The sequence below is a fragment of the Melozone crissalis genome, unplaced genomic scaffold, assembly GCF_028551555.1.
Source record: "Melozone crissalis strain CALT ecotype California unplaced genomic scaffold, PUWL_Pcris_2 ptg000217l_1, whole genome shotgun sequence".
NCBI classification, from domain to species: Eukaryota; Metazoa; Chordata; class Aves; order Passeriformes; family Passerellidae; genus Melozone; species Melozone crissalis.
In genome coordinates this window covers 3672-25828 of record NW_026535980.1, presented here as the reverse complement: position 1 = coordinate 25828, position 22157 = coordinate 3672, and the positions used below count along the sequence as shown (strand labels likewise).

Here is a 22157-nt window from a genome sequence, read left to right as displayed (position 1 = left end):
CCCAAAAAAACCCAAAAAAATCCCCTCAAATAAACCTCAAAACTCGCCTAAAAACTCCTGAAAAAATAAACAACAAATTATGAAAAAAATAAAAAAAAGAATTGTAAAATATAAAAAAAAATCCCAAAAAAATCCCCCAAAATGAAAAAAAATCCCCAAATATTCCCAAAAAACCACAAAAACTCCTTCAGAAAAAAAATCTCCAAAATTAAAATAAAATTTAAATCCCCAGAAGTTTTTAAAAATCCCAAAAAATAAAAAAAATCCCCCCAAAAAATCCCCCAAAATTCCCCCAAAATTGCCCAAAATCCAAAAAATCCCCCTAAAAAATCCCCCTCAAAAATAAAATATAAAATAAAATACTGAAATAAAATAAAAAATAAAAAATAAAATTAAAAAAGGAAATGAGAAATAAAAGAAAAGAAAAGAAGATAAAATAAAAATGAAATAAAATGAAATAAAATAAAAATATATAATAAAATATGATAACATATAATAAAATAAAATAAAATAAAAAATAAAATTAAATTAAATTAAAACATAAAATAAAAAATATAGAATAAAATATAATAAAATAAAATATAAAAGAAAATATAAAATATAAAATAAAATTAAATAAAATTAAATAAAATTAAAACATAAAATAAAAAATATAAAATAAAATAAAATAAAATATAAAATAAAAATATAAATAAAATAAAATAAAATAAAATAAAATAAAATAAAATAAAATAAAATTCCCACCTTGTTGAGCAGGAGCTCGTCCTGCATTTTCTTCATGTTGGCGATTTCTTCACTCAGAGAATTCTGGGGAGGGAGAAAATCAGGGGGGGGACCCCAAAAACCCCAAAAAAGTCCCAAAATTCCCCCCAAAAAACCCCCAAAAAATCCCAAAGTCCCCTCAAAAAAACCCAAAAAATCCCAAAGTCCCCCCCCAAAAAAACCGCAAAAAATCCCAAAATTCCCCCCCAAAAAATCCCAAAATTCCCCCCCAAAAAAAACCCAAAAAATCCCAAAACTTTCCCCCAAAAAATCCCAAAGTCCCCCCCAAAAAAACCCAAAAAATCCCAAAACTCCCCCCAAAAGAACCCAAAAAAATCCCAAAATTCACCCCCAAAAAAACCCCAAAAAATCCCAAAATTCCCCCCAAAAAACCCCAAAAATCCCCAAAATCCCCCCCAAAAAACCCCAAAATTCCCCCCCAAAAAAACCCCCAAAAAATCCCAAAACTCCCCCCAAAAAAACCCAAAAAAACCCCAAAAGTCCCCCAAAAAAACCCAAAAATCCCAAAACTCCCCCCAAAAAAAACCCAAAAAATCCCATAATTCCCCCCAAAAAAACCCAAAAATCCCAAATTTCACCCCCAAAAAACCCCAAAAAATCCCAAAATTCCCCCCAAAAAACCCCAAAAAATCCCAAAGTCACCCCAAAAACCCCCATAAACCACCTGGGACCCTCAAAATTTCCCCAAATTCCATCCAGGACCCCCCAAAACCCACCTGGGACCCCCCAAATTTCACCCAGGACCCCCCAAATTATTCCCAGGACCCCCCAGACCCCTCCCCGATTTTGGGGTGCTCCCAGTTCTCTCCTTTAGGGGCATCTGGAGCCACCCAGGACCCCCCAAATTCCCCCTGGGACCCCCAAATTTCTCTCAGGACCCCCCAAATTATCCCCAGAACCCCCCCAGACCCCTCCCCAATTTTGGGGTGCCCCCAATTTTCTCCTTTAGATGCAGCTGGAGCCACCCAGGACCCCCCAAATTCCATCTGGGACCCCCCAAAACCCCCAAAAATCCCACCCAGGACCCCCCAAAACCCCCTCAAATCCACCTGGGACCCCCAAATTTCACCCAGGACCCCCCAGATTATCCCCAGGACCCCCCCCCCGACCCCTCCCCAATTTTGGGGTGCCCCCAATTCTCTCCTTTAGGGGCATCTGGAGCCACCCAGGACCCCCCAAACTCCCCCCAAATCCCATCCAGGACCCCCAAAACCCCTCCAGGACCCCCCAAAATCCTCTCAGGACCCCCCCAAATCCCATCCAGGACCCCCCAAAATCCTCTCAGGACCCCCCAAATCCCATCCAGGACCCCCCCAAAATCCTCTCAGGACCCCCCAAATCCCATCCAGGACCCCCCAAAATCCTCTCAGGACCCCCCCAAATCCCTTCCAGGACCCCCTTAATTTTTTCCCAGACCCCTCCCCAATTTTGGGGGGCCCCCAATCCTCTCCTTTAGGTTCAGCTGGAGCCATTGCAGACCCCCAGGACCCCCCAAAATCCCCCTAAAAACCCCCCAAAATCCACCTGGGACCCCCCAAATTTCTCCCAGGACCCCCCAGTTTTTGTCTGAGCCCCCTCCCCAGTTTGGGGGTGCCCACCTTCTCCTCCAGGGCCCCCATCCTCTCCTTTAGGGGCATCTGGAGCCGCCCAGGACCCCCCAAACTCCCCCCAAATCCCATCCAGGACCCCCAAAATTCCCTCAAATCCCATCCAGGACCCCCCAAAATCTCCCTAGGACCCCCCCGAATCCACTTGGGATCCCCCAAATTCTGCCCAAATTTCTCTCAGGACCCCCCAGAATTATTCCCAGGACCCCCCAGACCCCTCCCCAATTTTGGGGTGCCCCCAATCCTCTCCTTTAGGTGCAACAAAAACCATTTTAGAGCCCCCAAAAACCCCCTAAAACTCCCCCTGGGACCCCCCAAATTTCACCCAAATTTCTCCCAGGACCCCCCAAATTTCTCCCAGGACCCCCGAATTTTTGTCTGAGCCCCCTCCCCAGTTTGGGGGTGCCCACCTTCTCCTCCAGGGCCCCCCATCCTCTCCTTGAGGTGCAGCTGCAGCCGCTCGTTGCTCTCGCTCAGCAGCCGATCCACCGTCTCCGAGAGCCGCTTGTTGTGCTCGTCGTTCATCTTCTCCCTCTGCCGCGCCTGGGGGCACCCCAAAATTACACCGGGGGTCCCCAAAATATCGGGGGGGGGCTCCCCAAAAAATTTCAACGCGGGGGAGCGTCGAAAACCCCGCGTTTGTAGCACGAAAAATGGGGGGGAAATGGAATTTTTAATGGGTTTTGGGGGGCGGTGAAACGTTGGGGAGACCCCACCGGAATTTTGGGGTTCCCAGATTTGGGGTGGTGAATTTTGGGGTGTCCATTTTTGGGGTATCCCCGGTTTTGGGGGGCCTGAATTTGGGGTGTCCTCGTTTTTGGGGTGCCCCAATTTGGGGTTTTCTGGTTTTTGGGGTGTCTCGTTTTTGGGGTGTCCCATTTTAGGATTTCCCATTTTTGGATTTCCAATTTTTGGGATTTCCCATTTTTGAAGTTTCCAATTTTGGGGTTTCCAATTTTTGAGGTTTCCCATTTTGGGGGTTTCCCATTTTTGGGGTTCCCATTTTTGGAATTTCCAATTTTTGGGATTTCCCATTTTTGGGGTGTCTGAATTTGGGATTTCCAATTTTGGGATTTCCAATTTTTGGGGTTCCATTTTTTGGGATTTCCCTTTTTTGGGATTTCCCATTTTTGGGATTTCCAATTTTTGGGGTTCCCATTTTTTGGGATTTCCCATTTTTGGGATTTCCCATTTTTGGGATTTCCAATTTTTGGGGTTTCCCATTTTTAGGATTTCCCATTTTTGGGATTTCCCATTTTTGGGGTTCCCATTTTTTGGGATTTCCCATTTTTGGATTTCCCATTTTTGGGATTTCCAATTTTTGGGGTTCCCATTTTTTAGGATTTCCCATTTTTGGGATTTCCCATTTTTGGGATTTCCAATTTTTGGGGTTCCCATTTTTTGGGATTTCCCATTTTTTGGGGTTCCCATTTTTAGGATTTCCCATTTTTGGGATTTCCCATTTTTGGGATTTCCAATTTTTGGGGTTCCCATTTTTAGGATTTCCCATTTTTGGGATTTCCAATTTTTGGGATTTCCCATTTTTGGGGTTCCCATTTTTGGGATTTCCCATTTTTAGGGTTCCCCATTTTTTGGGATTTCCCATTTTTGGGGTTCCCATTTTTAGGATTTCCAATTTTTAGGATTTCCCATTTTTGGGATTTCCCATTTTTGGGATTTCAAATTTTTGGGGTTCCCATTTTTTGGGATTTCCCATTTTTGGGGGTTCCCATTTTTAGGATTTCCCATTTTTGGGATTTCCCATTTTTGGGGTTCCCATTTTTAGGATTTCCCATTTTTAGGGTTCCCCATTTTGGGGATTTCCAATTTTTGGGGTGTGCCCATTTTTAGGATTCCCCATTTTTAGGGTTTCCCATTTTTGGGATTTCCAATTTTTGGGGTGTGCCCATTTTTAGGATTCCCCATTTTTGGGGTTCCCCATTTTTGGGATTTCCCGTTTTTTGGGGTGTTCCCATTTTTCGGGGTGCCCACCCTCTGCAGCTCCTGGTTCTTCTCCTGCAGTTGGGCCTCGAGCTGCCGCAAGCGCTCCTCGAAATTCCCGTGGCGCTCCTCGGCCTGGGGACATTCGGGGACATTGGGGACATTGGGGGGATTGGGGACATTTGGGGACATTGGGGGACATTGGGGGGATTGGGGACATTGGGGACATTTGGGGACATTGGGGACATTGGGGACATTGGGGACATTGGGGACATTTGGGGACATTTGGGGGACAATCCCTTCAGGACTACTCCAGACCCCAAACCCACCTGGAGCGTCCAAGGACGCCCCCAAAATCCCCCCCCAGGACCCCCCAAATCCCTCCCCAAAATCCTCAAGACCCTCCAAAATCCCCCCAAATCCCCCCAAAACTCCCTCAAAACCCACCCCAAACCCACTTGGGACCACCCCAAACGCCCCTGGGACCCCCCAAATTCCCCTCAAATCCCCCCAAACCCCCTCAAGACCCCCCCCCCAAATCCCCCCCCAGAACCCCCAAAACTCCCCCTCAAATCCCTCCAAAAATTCACCTCAACCCCTCCAAGACCCCCAAAACCTCCCCAAAACCCCCAAAAATCCCCCCAAACTCCCCTAAATCTCCCCCAAATCCCCTCAAAACCCTTCAAGACCCTCCAGGACCCCCCAGGACCCCACAAATTCACCCCAACCCCCCTAAACCCCCCCAGATCTTCCCAAACCTCCTCAAGATGCCCCCAGACCCCTCCAGGACCCTCCAACACCTCCCCAAAACCCCCCCAAATCCCCCCCAAAACCCCTCAAGCCCCCCCAAATCCCCCCCAAACTCCCCCAAATCCCCCCCAAAACCCCCTCAAGACCACCCCAAACCCCCCTAGAACCCCCCAAACCCCCCCCCAGGACCCCCCAAAATCGCCCCCAAACCCCCTCAGGACCCTCAAATCCCCGCAAAACTCCCTCAAATCTCCCCCAAATCCCCCCAAAACTCCCTCACAACCCCCCCAGACCCCCTCAAGACCCCCCTAAACTGCCCCAAATCCTCTCAAGACCCCCCCAAATCCCCCCAGGACCCCCCAAAGTCGCCCCCAGCCCCACCTTGGTGAGCGCCGCCACCCTCTGGCCAGCTGGGCCTCGATCTCGGGCAGCGTCTCGGCTTTCTGCAGGGTCAGCTGCAGCTTGGCCTTGGCGTCCTCCAGCCACTCCTGCAGCTGCCGGGCCCTTCTCCTCGCTCTGGGGACATTGGGGGACATTGGGGACATTGGGGACACTGGGGACATTGGGGACATTGGGGACATTGGGGACATTGGGGACACTGACAGGGATTGGGGACATTGGGGACATTGGGGGACATTGGGACATCAGGGTCAAGCTGCAGCTTGGCCTTGGCGTCCTCCAGCCACTCCTGCAGCTGCCGGCCCTTCTCCTCGCTCTGGGGACATTTGGGGACATTGGGGACACTGGGGACATTGGGGACACTGACAGGGATTGGGGACATTGGGGACATTGGGGACACTGACAGGGATTGGGGACATTGGGGACATTGGGGATGTTGGGGACATTGGGACATCAGGGATGTGAGGCGTCCTCCAGCCACTCCTGCAGCTGCCGGCCCTTCTCCTCGCTCTGGGGACATTGGGGACATTGGGGACATTGGGGACACTGACAGGGATTGGGGTCATTGGGGACATTTGGGGACATCGAGGGGATTGGGGACATTGAGGTTATTGGGACATTGGGGACATTGGGGACATTGGGGACACTGGGGACGTCAGGTGTTCTCCAGCCACTCCTGCAGCTGCCGGCCCTTCTCCTCGCTCTGGGGACATTTGGGGACATCGGGGACATTGGGGACATTGAGAGGATTGGGTGAAGGACAAGGATGGGGGGGACAACATCAACCGGTGGTGGGGACATCAATGGGGACACCAAGGTGTGTCCAGGTGTGTCCCCAGGTGTGTCCCCAGGTGTGTCCTCAATGTCCCCAGGTGTCCCCAGCTGTGTCCCCTCTATCTCCGATGTGTCCCCAGGTGTGTCCCCAGGTGTGTCCCCAGGTGTGTCCCCAGGCGTGTCCCCTCTATCCCAGGTGTGTCCCAGGTATGTCCTCAATGTCCCCAGGTGTCCCCAGCTGTGTCCCCTCTATCTCCGATGTGTCCCCAGGTGTGTCCCCAGGTGTGTCCCCAGGTGTCCCCTCTATCCCAGGGGTGTGCCATTTATGTCTGCTGTGCTCAGGTGTGTCCCCATTGTCCCAGCTGTGTCCCCTCTATCTCAGGTGTATCTCAGGTGTCCCCAATGTCCCCAGGTGTGTCCCCAGGTGTGTCACCTGTCTGTACAGGCTCTCCTTGCTGGCCAGCTCCTTCTCCAGCTGTGTCCCCTCTATCCCAGCTGTGTCCCCTCTATCTCAGGTGTCCCCAATGTCCCCAGGTGTGTCCCCAATGTCCCACCTGTCTGTACAGGCTCTCCTTGCTGGCCAGCTCATTCTCCAGCTGTGTCCCCTCTATCCCAGCTGTGTCCCCTCTATCTCAGGTGTGTCCCAGCTGTCCCCAGGCGTGTCCCCAGTGTCCCCAGGTGTGTCACCTGTCTGTACAGGCTCTCCTTGCTGGCCAGCTCATTCTCCAGCTGTGTCCCCTCTATCCCAGCTGTGTCCCCTCTATCTCAGGTGTCCCCAATGTCCCCAGGTGTGTCCCCAATGTCCCCAATGTCCCACCTGTCTGTACAGGCTCTCCTTGCTGGCCAGCTCATTCTCCAGCTGTGTCCCCTCTATCCCAGCTGTGTCCCCTCTATCTCAGGTGTATCTCAGGTGTCCCCAGGTGTGTCCCCAGGTGTGTCCCCAATGTCCCCAGGTGTGTCACCTGTCTGTACAGGCTCTCCTTGCTGGCCAGCTCATTCTCCAGCTGTGTCCCCTCTATCCCAGCTGTGTCCCCTCTATCTCAGGTGTATCTCAGGTGTCCCCAGGTGTGTCCCCAGGTGTGTCCCCAATGTCCCCAGGTGTGTCACCTGTCTGTACAGGCTCTCCTTGCTGGCCAGCTCATTCTCCAGCTGTGTCCCCTTCTATCTCAGGTGTCCCCAGGTGTGTCCCCAGGTGTGTCCCCAATGTCCCCAATGTCCCACCTGTCTGTACAGGCTCTCCTTGCTGGCCAGCTTGTTCTCCAGCTGTGTCCCCTCTATCCCAGCTGTGTCCCCTCTATCTCAGGTGTCCCCAATGTCCCCAGGTGTGTCCCCAATGTCCCCAATGTCCCACCTGTCTGTACAGGCTCTCCTTGCTGGCCAGCTCATTCTCCAGCTGTGTCCCCTCTATCCCAGCTGTGTCCCCTCTATCTCAGGTGTCCCCAGGTGTGTCCCCAGGTGTGTCCTCAGGTGTGTCCCCAATGTCCCACCTGTCTGTACAGGCTCTCCTTGCTGGCCAGCTCGTTCTCCAGCCGGTCGTTGGCGTCGTGCAGCGAGGTCGCCTCGCGCTGCGCGCTCAGGTAGCGCCGCTCCAGCGTCGTGATGCGCTCCTCCATGTCCCTCGCGCTGCGCCAGCGCCTGAGGGGACAGTGGGGACATCAATGGGGACATGGGGACATTGGGGACACTGGGGACAATGGGGACACTGGGGACATTGGGGGCAATGGGACATTGGGGGCACTGGGGACATTCCAATGTCATGATGCGCTCCTCCATGTCCTCGGCGCTGCGCCAGCGCCTGGGGACATCAATGGGGACACTGGGGACATTGGGGACATTGGGGACACTGGGGACATTGGAGACATTGGGGACACTGGGGACATTGGGGACAATGGGGACATTGGGGACATTGGGGACACTGGGGACATTGGGACACTGGAGTGTTGTGATGCGCTCCTCCATGTCCTCACGCTGCGCCAGCACCTGAGGGGACAGTGGGGACATCAATGGGGACACTGGGGACATTGGGGACACTGGGGACACTGGGGACACTGGGGACACTGGGGACACTGGGGACAATGGGGACACTGGGGACAATGGGGACAATGGGGACACTGGGGACATTGGGGACACTGGGGACATTGGGGACAATGGGGACATTGGGGGCAATGGGACATTGGGACATTGGGGACATTCCAATGTTGTCATGTGCTCCTCCATGTCCTCGCGCTGCGCCAGCGCCTGGGGACATCATTGGGGACAATGGGGACATTGGAGACAATGGGGACATTGGGGACATTGGGGGAATTGGGGACATCACTGGGGACATTTGGGACACTGGGGACATTGGGGGTGTTGGGGGGCAATGGGGACATCGGGGACAATGGAGTGTCGTGATGCGCTCCTCCATGTCCTCGCGCTGCGCCAGGGCCTGGTGGGGACATCATTTGGGGACACCGGGGACATTGGGGGCATCATCCCAGTTTGATGCTGTTTTTCACCGTTTTTTCCCGTTTTTTCGCCATTTCCCCCCGTCCTCACCTCCTTGAGGTCCCTCTGGAGCTTGGCCCAGGCCTGATCCCACTTTGGGCCATTTTCCCATTTTTAGCTGGTTTTTCGCCATTTTTTCACCGTTTTTAGCCATTTTTTCACCGTTTTTTCATATTTTTTCACCGTTTTTTCCCGTTTCTTCGCCATTTCCCCCCGTCCTCACCTCCTTGAGGTCCCTCTGGAGCTTGGCCCAGGCCAGATCCCACTTTGGGGCCATTTTCACTGTTTGTAGCCATTTTTAGCCATTTTTTCACCGTTTTTAGCCATTTTTTCCCGTTTTTTCACCGTTTTTTCACCATTTCCCCCTGTCCTCACCTCCTTGAGATCCTTCTGGAGCTTGTCCCGGGCCAGCTCCCACTTTGGGCCATTTTTGCCATTTTTCCCTATTTTCACTGTTTCTCGCCATTTCTTCACCGTTTTTTCGCCATTTTTTCACCGTTTCCCCCCATTTTTTTCACATTTTTTTCCTGTTTTTTCCCATTTTCCCCTCATTTCCCCCGTCCTCACCTCCTTGAGATCCCTCTGGAGCTTGGCCCCTGCCTCATGGGCCCGGGCCAGCTCCCACTTGGAAGTTTGAGCCATTTTATCAATTTTTCACCCTTTTTAGCCATTTTTTCACTGTTTTTCTCCTTTTTTTTTCCTGTTTTTTCCCATTTTTCCATATTTTACCTTGTCCTCACCTCCTTGAGGTCCCTCTGGAGCTTGGCCCAGGCCAGATCCCACTTTGGGCCATTTCCCCATTTTTAGCTGGGTTTCGGCCATTTTTCACCGTTTTTTTCTCGTTTTTTCACCGTTTTCCCCCGTTTTTTCACCATTTTTCCCCGTTTTTTCGCCATTTCCCCCCGTCCTCACCTCCTTGAGGTCCCTCTGGAGCTTGGCCCAGGCCAGCTCCCACTTCGGGCCATTTGCCCAGGCCAGCTCCCACTTTGGGCCATTTTCACCGTTTTTTAGCCATTTTTTGGCCGTTTTTAGTCATTTTTTCACCGTTTCCTCCCGTTTTTTCTCGTTTTTTCACCATTTTTTTCTCGTTTTTTCACCGTTTTTTTCACCATTTCCCCCCGTCCTCACCTCCTTGAGGTCCCTCTGGAGCTTGGCCTGGGCCAGCTCCCGCTTTGGGTCATTTCCTCCCAGTTTGGGCCATTTCTAGCCATTTTTCCACCGTTTTTAGCCATTTTTTCACTGTTTTTTCTCGTTTTTTCACCGTTTTTTCCCGTTTTTTCGCTATTTCCCCCCGTCCTCACCTCCTTGAGGTCCCTCTGGAGCTTGGCCCCTGCCTCGTGGGCCCGGGCCAGCTCCCTCTGGGCGGCGTTGGCCTCGTCCTGCAGCCGGCCCAGCTGGCGGCACAGGGCGGCCACGCGCTGCCGGCCCAGCGACGCCTCCAGCTCCGCCTGGGGACAGCGCCACCTCTGACCCCTGACCCCTGACCCCTGACCCCCACCAGGACACCTCTGACCCCCCCCCCCCCCCAGGACAGCTCTGACCCCCCCAGTGTCACCCAGTGTCCCCTTACCATGGTGTCCCCCCCAGGGTCACCCATTGTCCCCTCATCGCTCTGTCCCCATTGGTGACCCCTGACCCCCCAGTGTCCCCATTGTCCCCTGACCATGCTGTCCCCCTGGTGTCCCCCCTGACCCCCCCATTGTCCCCTGACCCCCCTCTGACCCCCCCAGTGTCCCCCCTGATGTCCCCATTGTCCCCCTCACCGTGCTGTCCCCACCCTGTGACCTCTGACCTCCCCAGTGTCCCCTCAGTGTCCCCCCAATGTCCCCGCTGTCCCCTCATCGCTCTGTCCCCATCAGTGACCCCTGACCCCCCTGGTGTCCCCCCCAGTGTCCCCCTCATGACCCCTGACCCCCCCGGTGTCCCCGCTGTCCCCTCACCGCGCTGTCCCCATCGGTGACCCCTGACACCCCCGCTGTCCCCCCCAGTGTCCCCCCCATGACCCCTGACCCCCCCGGTGTCCCCGCTGTCCCCTCACCGCGCTGTCCCCGTCGGTGGCCGCGTCCTCCAGGCCCGAGCGGCGCCGAGAGAGCTGCTCCCGCAGGGACAGCGACTGCGGGGACAATGACAGGGACAATGACAGTGACAGTGTCACCAACAGGGACAGCTGCTCCCGCAGGGACAGCGACTGCGGGGACAATGACAGGGACAGTGACAGTGACAGTGTCACCAACAGGGACAGCTGCTCCCGCAGGGACAGCGACTGCGGGGACAATGACAGGGACAGTGTCACCAACAGGGACAGCTGCTCCCGCAGGGACAGCGACTGCGGGGACAATGACAGTGACAATGACAGTGACAGTGTCACCAACAGGGACAGCTGCTCCCGCAGGGACAGCGACTGCGGGGACAATGACAGGGACAATGACAGTGACAGTGTCACCAACAGGGACAGCTGCTCCCGCAGGGACAGCGACTGTGGGACAGTGACAGTGACAATGACATGGGGACAATGTCACCCTCAGGCACATGGGGACAGGGACAGTGTCACTTCAGGGACAGGGACTGGGGGACAGGGAGGGGACAAACACAGGGACAAGGGGACAGTGTCACCAACAGGGAGGGGACAGGGACAGGGACAGTGTCACCAACAGGGACAGAGGGACAAAGACAATGACACGGGGACAGTGCCACCCCCAGGTGACACAGGGACAGGGACATGGGGACAGTGCCACCCCCAGGTGACACGGGGACAGCGCACAGGTGTCACCCTCCAAAGCACCACAATGGGCGTCACCCCTGCCACCACCCACGGGGACACCCCAGTGCCACCACCCCGGTGCCACCACCCCGGTGCCACCACCCCAGTGCCACCACCCCAGTGCCACCACCCCGGTGTCCCCACCCCGGTGTCCCCTGCTGTCCCCACCTCCTGGTTGGACACCTCCAGCTCCTCCTCGAGCACGGCCACGCGCTCCAGGGCCACCCGCAGCCGCTCCCGCACCTGGGGACATCGCGGTGACATCGAGGTGACATTGAGGTGACACCAGGGGGCCACCAGAACCCCCCCTGAGATGTCCCCAGGGCCACCTGTGTGACCCCCAAAGTCCCCTGAGACCCCCTTGGGTCCCCCCCAGGGACACTTGAGTGTCACCAGGTGCCACCAGGTGAGACCAGGGACATCCCAGAACCCCCTGAGACCCTCCCAGGGACCCCCAAAACCCCCCAGGGACCCCCAGGAACCCCCCAAGACCACCCAGGACCCCCCAGGTCACCTCAGAACCCTCCTGAGATACCTTCAGGTCCCATCAAGTCACCTTAAAATCCCCCCAAAACCCCTCAAGGACCCCCCCAGGACCACCCAGGTCACTTCAGAACCCTCCTGAGATGCCTTCAGGTCCATTTAGATCCCACCAGGTCCCACCAGGTCTCCTTAAACCCCACCAAAACACCCCAAAAACCCCCCCAGGACCACCCAGGGGGATCGCCCAAAACTCCCCAAAGACCCCACCAGGACCCCCAGGTCACCTCAGAACCCTCCTGAGATACCTTCAGGTCCCACCAAGTCACCTTAAAATCCCCCCAAAACCCCTCAAGGACACCCCCAAGACCCCCCAGGTCACCTCAGAACCCTCCTGAGATGCCTTCAGGTCCATTTAGATCCCACCAGGTCCCACCAGGTCACCTTAAACCCCCCAAAATCCCCCAAAACCCCATTAGAGACCCCCAAAAACCCCCCAAAGATCCTCTAAAGACCCCCCCAAGGATCCCCCAGGACCCCCCAAACCCCCCCCCAGACCTTCTCGTCCAGGGCCTTGTGGTGCTCGAAGAGCGACTTGAGGGCCTTGAGCACCTCGACCTCGGAGGAGACCCCGGCCGGGGACTGGGCCTGGCGCTTGACCACGGTCATGCGGAGAGAGCGCTCGTGGCGCGACACCAGGTGCTCCAGGTGCTCCAGCAGCAGCTGGGGACAGTGGGGACAGTGTTGGGGACAGTGTTGGGGGACATTGGGGACATTGGGGGGATCAGGGATGTTGGGGACATTGGGGACACCAGGTGCTCCAGGTGCTCCAGCAGCAGCTGGGGACAGTGGGGACAGTGTTGGGGACACTGGGGACACTGGGGGGATCAGGGATGTTGGGGACATTGGGGACACCAGGTGCTCCAGGTGCTCCAGCAGCAGCTGGGGACAGTGGGGACAGTGTTGGGGACACTGGGGACACTGGGGGGATCAGGGATGTTGGGGACATTGGGGACACCAGGTGCTCCAGGTGCTCCAGCAGCAGCTGGGGACAGTGGGGACAGTGTTGGGGACACTGGGGACACTGGGGGCGTTGGGGACACTGGGGACATTGGAGATATTGGGGGCGTTGGGGACGTTGGGGACATTGGGGATGTTGGAGATGTTGGGGACATTGGGGACATTGGGGACACCAGGTGCTCCAGGTGCTCCAGCAGCAGCTGGGGACGGCATCGGGGACATTGGGGACATTGGGGGCGTTGGGGACATTGGGGACAATGGGGGTGTTGGGGACAGTGGGGACATTGGGGACATTGTGGGGATTGGGGGGACAGTGGGGACTTTGGGGATGTTATGGACACCAGGTGCTCCAGCAGCAGCTGGGGACAGCACTGGGGACATTGGGGACATTGTGGGGATCAGGGACATCAGGGACATTAAGGACATTGGGGGCGTTGGGGACATTGGGGACATTGTGGGGATTGTGGGGATTGGGGACATTGGGGACACTGGGGACATTGGGAGTGTTGGGGACATTGGGACAATGGGGGCATTTGGGGACAGTGGGGACATCACTGGGGACACTGGGGGGATTTGGGGACACTGAGGGGACATTGAAGGGATTGATGGTGTTGTGGACATTGGGGGGATTGGGGACATCATTGGGGACACCGAGGTGACATTTGGGGACACCGAGGTGACATTTGGGGACATCTGGGGACACGCGGGGCCCCGGCGCTCACGCGGGTGTTGTTGCGCTCGGCCTTGAGCTCGGCGATCTCCTCCTCGCGCTCCAGGAGCTGCTCCCGGCACAGGTTCAGCTCCTTGGTCAGCGCCGCCAGCTCCTGGGGACAGCGGGGACAGTGCAGGGGACACTGGGGACACTGGGGACACTGGGGACACTGGGGACATTGGGGACATTGCAGGGGACACTGGGACACTGGGGACACTGGGGACACTGGGGACACTGAGGGGGATTGGGGACATTGCAGGGGACACTGGGGACACTGGGGACACTGGGGACACTGGGGACACTGGGGACATTGCAGGGGACATTGCAGGGGACACTGGGGACACTGGGGACACTGGGGACATTGGGGACATTGCTGGGGACATTGCAGGGGACACTGGGGACACTGGGGACACTGGGGACACTGGGGACATTGCTGGGGACATTGCAGGGGACACTGGGGACACTGGGGACACTGGGGACATTGGGGACATTGGGGACATTGGGGACATTGGGGACATTGCAGGGGACACTGGGGACATTGCAGGGGACACTGGGGACACTGGGACACTGGGGACATTGGGGACATTGGGGACATTGCAGGGGACACTGGGGACACTGGGGACATTGGGGACACTGGGGACACTGAGGGGGATTGGGGACATTGGGGACATTGAGGGGGACTGGAGGCATTTCAGGACATTGGGGACATTGGGGACATTGGGGACATTGGGGATATTGGGGGCACTGGGGACAGCATTGACAACGCAGGAGACAGCAATGGGGACATTGGGGACATTGGGGACATTGGGGACATTGGGGGGGATTAGGGACATTGGGGACAGTAGGGACCTTGGAAACAGCGCTGGGGACACTGGGGGGATTGGGGACACTGGGGACACTGGGGACATTGGGGACACTGAGGGGGTTGGCGGGGATTGGGGACATTGAGGGGGACTGGGGGGATTGAGGACATTGGGGACATGGGGACACCTGTCCACACCTGACCTGAAGTCACCTGCTCAACCCCTTTGCCCGTCCCTGACCACACCTGGTTTAACCCTTCCCCTCCCCGACCACACCTGGTTTAACTCCACCCATCCCTGACCACACCTGGTTTAACCCATCTTTATCCACACCACACCTGGTTTAACCACACCCACACCTGGTTTAACCACACCCACAACACACCTGGTTTAACCACACCCACAACACACCTGGTTTATCCACACCACACCTGGTTTAACCACACCCACAACACACCTGGTTTAACCACACCCACAACACACCTGGTTTATCCACACCACACCTGGTTTATCCACACCTTTAACTACACCACACCTGGTTTAACCACACCCACACCACACCTGGTTTATCCACACCACACCTGGTTTAACCACACCCACACCACACCTGGTTTATCCACACCTTTAACTACACCACACCTGGTTTAACCACACCCACACCACACCTGGTTTATCCACACCACACCTGGTTTAACCACACCCACACCACACCTGGTTTATCCACACCTTTAACTACACCACACCTGGTTTAACCACACCCACACCACACCTGGTTTATCCACACCACACCTGGTTTATCCACACCTTTAACTACACCACACCTGGTTTAACCACACCCACACCACACCTGATTTAACCCTTCCCCTTCCTGACCACACCTGGTTTATCCCACACCACACCTGGTTTAGCCCCACCTTTAGCCACGCCACACCTGGTTTAACCCCTGCCCTGCCTCACCTGCGGCAGGGCGCAGTTGAGCTGGCGCTGCAGCAGGTCCCTCTCGTGCGCCAGGTCGCGCAGCCGCAGGTGCGCCGTGTTCAGCCCCGCCCTGACCACACCTGGTTTAACCCTTCCCACACCTGACCACACCTGGTTTAACCCTTCCCTCCCTGACCACACCTGGTTTAACCCTTCCCACACCTGACCACACCTGGTTTAACCCTTCCCACACCTGACCACACCTGGTTTAACCCTTTCCCTCCCTGACCACACCTGGTTTAACCCTTCCCACACCTGACCACACCTGGTTTAACCCTTCCCACACCTGACCACACCTTTTAACCCTTCCCCTCCCTGACCACACCTGGTTTAACCCTTCCCCTCCCTGACCCACACCTGGTTTATCCACACCACACCTGGTTTAACCCCTCCCTGACCACACCTGGTTTATCCACACCACACCTGGTTTAACCCATCCTACACCACAGCACACCTGGTTGAACCCCACCTTTAGCCACACCACACCTGGTTTAACCCCACCTTTAACCCCTTCCTGCCCATGTTACCTGCCCAGGTGTGCCTCACCTGCGGCAGGGCGCAGTTGAGCTGGCGCTGCAGCAGGTCCCTCTCGTGCGCCAGGTCGCGCAGCCGCAGGTGCGCCGTGTTCAGCCCCTCCTGCGTGTCCCGCAGCGTCTCCAGCAGCCGCTCGCGCTCCCCGCAGCATCTGCACCATCAGCTGCTCCAGCCCCGGCTCCTCGGCCGCGCCCGAGCCCCGCCGCGGGTCCTCGCTGATGGTGGGCAGCACCTCGCACATCATCCTGGGCACCTAAGCGCACCTGGGCGCACCTGGACACACCTGGGGGGACAAAACATGGCAGAAATGTGAGCATCTGATCTGAGACTGAATCAGTCTGGGGGTCCTCGCTGATGGTGGGCAGCACCTCGCACATCAACCTGGGCGCACCTGGGCGCACCTGGAAACACCTGGGCACACCTGGAGTCACCTGGGGGGACAAAACATGCAGAAATGTGAGCATCTGATCTGAGACTGAACCATCCTGGGAGTCCTGACAGATCCTGGGCGTCCTGGCTGATGGTGGCCAGCACCTCGCACATCATCCTGCACACCTGGGCGCACCTGCGCGCACCTGGAGACACCTGGGGGGAGATGGAGTGGGAGAGAGATCAGGGACTGATTCAAGATTGTGTCTTTTGGGGGTCCTGAACCACTCTGGGGGTCCTCGCTGATGGTGGGCAGCACCTCACGCATCATCCTGCACACCTGGGCACACCTGCGCGCACCTGGAGACACCTGGGGGGAGATGGAGTGGAAGCAATGTGAGCATCTGATCTGAGACTGAACCACTCTGAGGGTCCCTCGCTGATGGTGGGCAGCACCTCGCGCATCATCCTGGGCACCTAAGCGCACCTGGGCGCACCTGGACACACCTGGGCACACCTGGAGTCACCTGGGGGGAGATGGAGTGGGAGGGATGTGAGCATCTGATCTGGGACTGAATCAGTCTGGGGGTCCTGACAGATCCTGGGGGTCCTCGCTGACGGTGGGCAGCACCTCGCACATCATCCTGCACACCTGGGCGCACCTGGGCGCCCCTGGAGACACCTGGAATCACCTGGAGAGAAACAGGATGGGAACAACGTGAGGCTTTTGATACAAGATTGGGCTCTTTGGGAGTCCTGACAGATCCTGGGCGTCCTGGCTGATGGTGGGCAGCACCTCGCACATCATCCTACACACCTGGGCGCCCCTGGAGACACCTGGAGACACCTGGAGAGAAACAGGATGGGAACAACGTCAGGGGTTTGATACAAGATTGGGCTCTTTGGGGGTCCTGGCCCATCCTGAGGGTCCTGGCTGATGGTGGGCAGCACCTCGCGCATCATCCTGGGCACACCTGGGCGCACCTGGAGACACCTGGAGATACCTGAGGGGAGATGGAGTGGGAGGGATGTGAGTGATTGGAACGAGTCTGGGTTCCTTGGGGGTCCTGAACCACTCTGGGGGTCCTCGCTGATGGTGGGCAGCACCTCGCGCATCATCCTGCACACCCTGGAGACACCTGGGCACACCTGGGCACACCTGGGCACACCTGAGCGTGGGGAATATGGGGTCGGTACCCAGCACTGCTCCAGTCCTGACCCATTCTGGGGGGTCCCAAGACCCTCTTAGGGTCCTGGCCGGGGGTGGGCAGCACCTCGCACATCCTCCTGAACGTACCTGGGCACACCTGGGCACACCTGGGCACACCTGGGCATGAGGAATATGGAGTCAGTACCCAACACTGCTCCAGTCCTGACTCCACTCTGGGGGTCCTGACCCCACTCTGGGGGTGGGCAGCACCTCCAACATCATCCTGGGCACACCTGGGCACACCCGGGAACACCTGGGCACACCTGGATGAGGGGGTATGGGGTCAATACCCACCACTGCCCACTCCTGACCCATTTCGGGTGTCCTGAACCATCCCACAGGTGGGCAGCGCCTCCAACATCAACCTGGCTACACCTGAGATACCTGGGGGTACCTGGGCACACCTGGGCACACCTGGGCGCACCTGGGCATGGGGAATATGGGGTCAGTGCCCAGCACTGCTCCAGTCCTGACCCCACTCTGGGGGTGGGGAGCACCTCACACCTCATCCTGGGCACACCTGGGCACACCTGGGCACACCTGGGCACACCTGGGCATGGGGAATATGGGGTTGGTACCGAGCACTGCTCCACTCCTGACCCACTCTGGGGGTCCTGAGCCCACTCTGGGGGTGGGCAGCGCCTCCAACATCAACCTGGCTACACCTGAGATACCTGGGGGTACCTGGGCACACCTGGAGACACCTGGGCACACCTGGGCACTGGAAAGCACTGGAGGATGGGGTGGGGGTGCAGTGGGGGGCACTGGGATGGAATGGGGGGTGCTGGGGGTTACTGGGATGGAATGGGGAGTACTGGGATGAACTGGGGGACACTGGGGTGAAATTGAGGGGTACTGGGGGGCACTGGGATGGAACGGGAGGTACTGGGGGGAACTGGGGTGAAATGGGGGGGCACTGGGATGGTACTGGGGGAACTGGGATGAAATGGGGGGGCACTGGGAGGTACTGGGGGGAACTGGGGTGAAATGGGGGGGCACTGGGAGGTACTGGGGGGAACTGGGGTGAAATGGGGGGGCACTGGGAGGTACTGGGGGGAAATGGGGGGGAAAATGGGGGGCACTGGGGGGCACTGGGATGAACTGGGGGTGCACTGGGATGAAATGGGGGGCACTGGGGGGCACTGAGAGGTACTGGGATGGAATGGGGGGTACTGGGGGGCACTGGGGGGCACTGGGGTGAAATTGATAGGTACTGGGGGTACTGGGATGAACTGGGATGGAATGGGGGGTACTGGGATGGACTGCGGGGTACTGGGGGTTACTGGGATGGAATGGGGGGAACTGGGATGAAATGGGGGGTACTGGGGGGTACTGGGGGTACTGGGGTGAAATTGAGGGGTACTGGGGGGCTCTGGCATGAACTGGGGGTACTGGGATGAAATGGGGGGCACTGGAGGGTACTGGGGAGTACTGGGATGGAAGGGGGGGCACTGGGGGGCACTGAGAGGTACTGGGGTGAAATTGAGGGGCACTGGGGGGCACTAGAGGGGCACTGGGATGAAATGGGGGGCACTGAGGGGTACTGGGATGGAATGGGGGGCACTGGAATGAAATGGGGGGCACTGGGAGGTACTGGGGGTAGAGATGGGGTTTGGGGTGGGGGCTTTGGGGTGGGGTTTGGGATGGGGGGTTTGGGATGAGGATGGGGAGGCCAGGATTGGGATGGGATTTGGGATGGGGGCTTTGGGATGGGGGGTTTGGGATGAGGGTGCGGAGTTCGGGATGGGGATGGGATTTGGGATGGGGGCGCACGCTTTGGAAGGATGGGGATGGGGGTTTGAAATGGGGGATTTGGGATGAGAGTGCAGAGTTTGGGATGGGGGGTTTGGGTTTGAGTGGTTTGGGATGGGGGGTTTGGGATGGGGGCTTTAGGATGGGGTTTGGGTTTGGATGGGGGGTTCAGGGATGGGGTTTGGATGGGGGCTTTGGGATGGGGATGGGGGTGCACGGTTTGGGATGGGGGATTTGGGATGGGGATGGGGGTTTTGGGATGGGGTTTGGGTTTGGGATCAAGTTTGGGATAGGGGGTTTGGGGGGTTTGGGATGAGGTTTGGGTTTGGGATGGGTTTGGGTTTGGGATGGGGGGTTTGGGATGAGGATGGGGGCTTTGGGATGAGGGTGCAGAGTTTGGGATGGGGATGAGGTTTGGGTTTGGGATGGGGGGTTTGGGATGAGGATGGGGGGTTTGGGATGAGGATGGGGGGCTTTGGGATGAGGGTGCAGAGTTTGGGATGGGGATGAGGTTTGGGTTTGGGATGGGGGGTTTGGGATGGGGAGGGGGGCTTTAGGATGAGGTTTGGGTTTGGGATGGGGGGTCTGGGATGGGGTTTAGGACGGGAATGGGGGTGCACGGTTTGGAATGAGGGGTTTGGATGGGGATGGGGGTTTTGGGATGGAAGGTTTGGGATCAAGTTTGGATAGGGGGTTTGGGGGGTTTGGAGGAGGGTGCAGGGTTTGGGATGGGGTTTGGGATTTGGGATGGGGATGGGGGGTTTGAGATGGGGATGGGGGCTTTGGGATGAGGGTGCAGAGTTCAGGATGGGGATGAGGTTTGGGCTTGGATGGGGGGTTTGGGATGGGGTTTGGGATGGTGGTAGGGGTTTGGGATGGGAGGGGGGCTTTAAGATGGGGTTTGGGTTTGGGATGGGGGGTTTGGGATGGGGTTTGGATGGGGAGGGGGGCTTTAAGATGGGGTTTGGAGGGTTTGGGATGGGGGGTCTGGATGGGTTTAGGATGGGGATGGGGTTTGGGTTTGGGATGGGGGATTTGGCGTGGGGGGGTTTGAGATGGGGATGGGGGCTTTGGGATGAGGGTGCAGAGTTCGGGATGGGGATGAGGTTTGGGTTTGGGATGGGGGTTCGGATGGGGTTTGGGATGGGGGCTTTGGGATGGGGATGGGGCCTTTGGGATGTGGTTTGGGATTGGGGTGGGGGCTTTGGGATGAGGGTGCAGAGTTTGGGATGGGGATGGGGTTTGGTTTTGGGATGGAGGTACGAGGTTTGGGATGGGGGTTTGGGATGGGGTTTAGGGCGGGGATGGGGGTGCACGGTTTGGGATGGGGGATTTGGTTGGGATGGGGGCTTTGAGATGGGGATGGGGGCTTTGGGATGGAGGTGCAGATCTTGGGATGGGATGAGGTTTGAGATGGGGATGGGGGCTTTGGGATGAGGACACAAAGTTCGGATGGGGGATTTGGGTTTGGTTTGGGATGGGGGGTTGAGATGAGGATGGGGCGGCCAGGATTGGGATGGGGGGTTTGGGTTGGGGGATTTGGGATGGGGATGGGGTCGGGATGGGGGTGCAGGGTTGGGGACGGGGAATGGGGGCTTTAGGATGGCGTTTGGGATGGGGTTGAGGGGGTTTGGGTTTGCCATGGGGGCTTTAGGATGGGGAGGCCAGGATTGGGATGGAGGGTTTGGGATGGAGGGTTTGAGATGAGGGGTTTGGGACGGGGCTTTAGGACAGGGATGGGGTGTTCGGGAATGGAGGGTTTGGGATGGGATTTTTGGGGTCTGGGATGGGGATGGGGGTGGCAGGGCCAGGATTGGGATGGGGGTGTCGGAGGTAGAATGGAGACGCCGGGAATGGGATGGGGATGGGGGATTTGGGATGGGGATGGGATGAGGATGAGGATGGGATGAGGGATTTGGATGAGGATGAGGATGGGACGGGGATGGGGACGGCGGGGCCGGGCCCGGGGATGGGCTCGGGATGCCGGGACGTGGATGCCGGAGGCGGGATGGGGATGCCGGATTTGGGATTTGGGATGCGGATTTGGGATTTGGGATGCGGATTTGGGATCGGGGATGCGGCTGCCGAGGCAGCGATGGGATCGGGATGCCGGGGCCGGGATGGGATCGGGATGGCGATGCCGGAATTGGGATTTGCCTGCCGGGGCCGGGATTGGATCGGGATGCGGATTCGGGATTTGGGATGCGGATGCCGAGACAGGGATGGGATCGGGATGGCGATGCCGGGTTTGGGATGCGGATTTGGGATTCGGGATGCGGCTGCCGGGCCGGGACGGGATCGGGATGCGGATGCGGAGGTGGGATGGGATTTGGGATGGCGATGCCGGAATTGGGATGCGGATGCCGAGGCGGGGATGGGATGGGGATGGCGATGCCGGGTTCGGGATGCGGATGCGGATTTGGGATTGGGATGCGGATTTGGGATTGGGGATGCGGATTTGGGCTTTGCCAGCCGGGGGTCGGTTCCGGGGGGTCCCGGGGGGGTCTCGGGCCCTGCTCCTACCTGGGCTCCGAGCGGCGCTGCGGCAGCTCCGGCGGACGGGCGGGGCGGGCGGGCGGGCGGGCGGCGGGAGGGAGGCGGCCCGGCGGGGAGGGGGGGCCCCGGCGGTGGGGGGGGGGGTCGCTCCGGTCGCCCCCGCTCCGGTTCCGGCCCCAGCGCGCCCCGGGCCCGCCCGAGCCCCGCGGCCGCCGCCCGCCCCCCCCCCGGTACCGACCCCCCCCCGGCCCGGCCCCGCGAAACGCTGCGCGGGCCCTTTAAGAGCGGCGCTGATTGACGG

General features: G+C 57.5%; 1 protein-coding gene across 1 annotated transcript; it reads right to left on the bottom strand.

Moving 5' to 3' along the window:
• Window positions 1–2583: 2583 nt before the first annotated feature.
• LOC128949283 (liprin-alpha-3-like) lies at window positions 2584–21918 on the bottom strand. Its single transcript, XM_054294141.1, is given in 16 exon segments — window positions 2584–2639; window positions 2801–2933; window positions 4383–4466; window positions 5463–5488; window positions 5491–5548; window positions 5749–5796; window positions 7742–7871; window positions 8476–8492; window positions 10043–10189; window positions 10780–10854; window positions 11671–11745; window positions 12541–12705; window positions 13725–13826; window positions 16042–16170; window positions 16172–16312; window positions 21884–21918. Coding segments are annotated over 15 exon segments (1347 nt in total). The 5' UTR covers window positions 16274–16312; window positions 21884–21918.
• Between the last annotated feature and the right edge of the window lie 239 nt (window positions 21919–22157).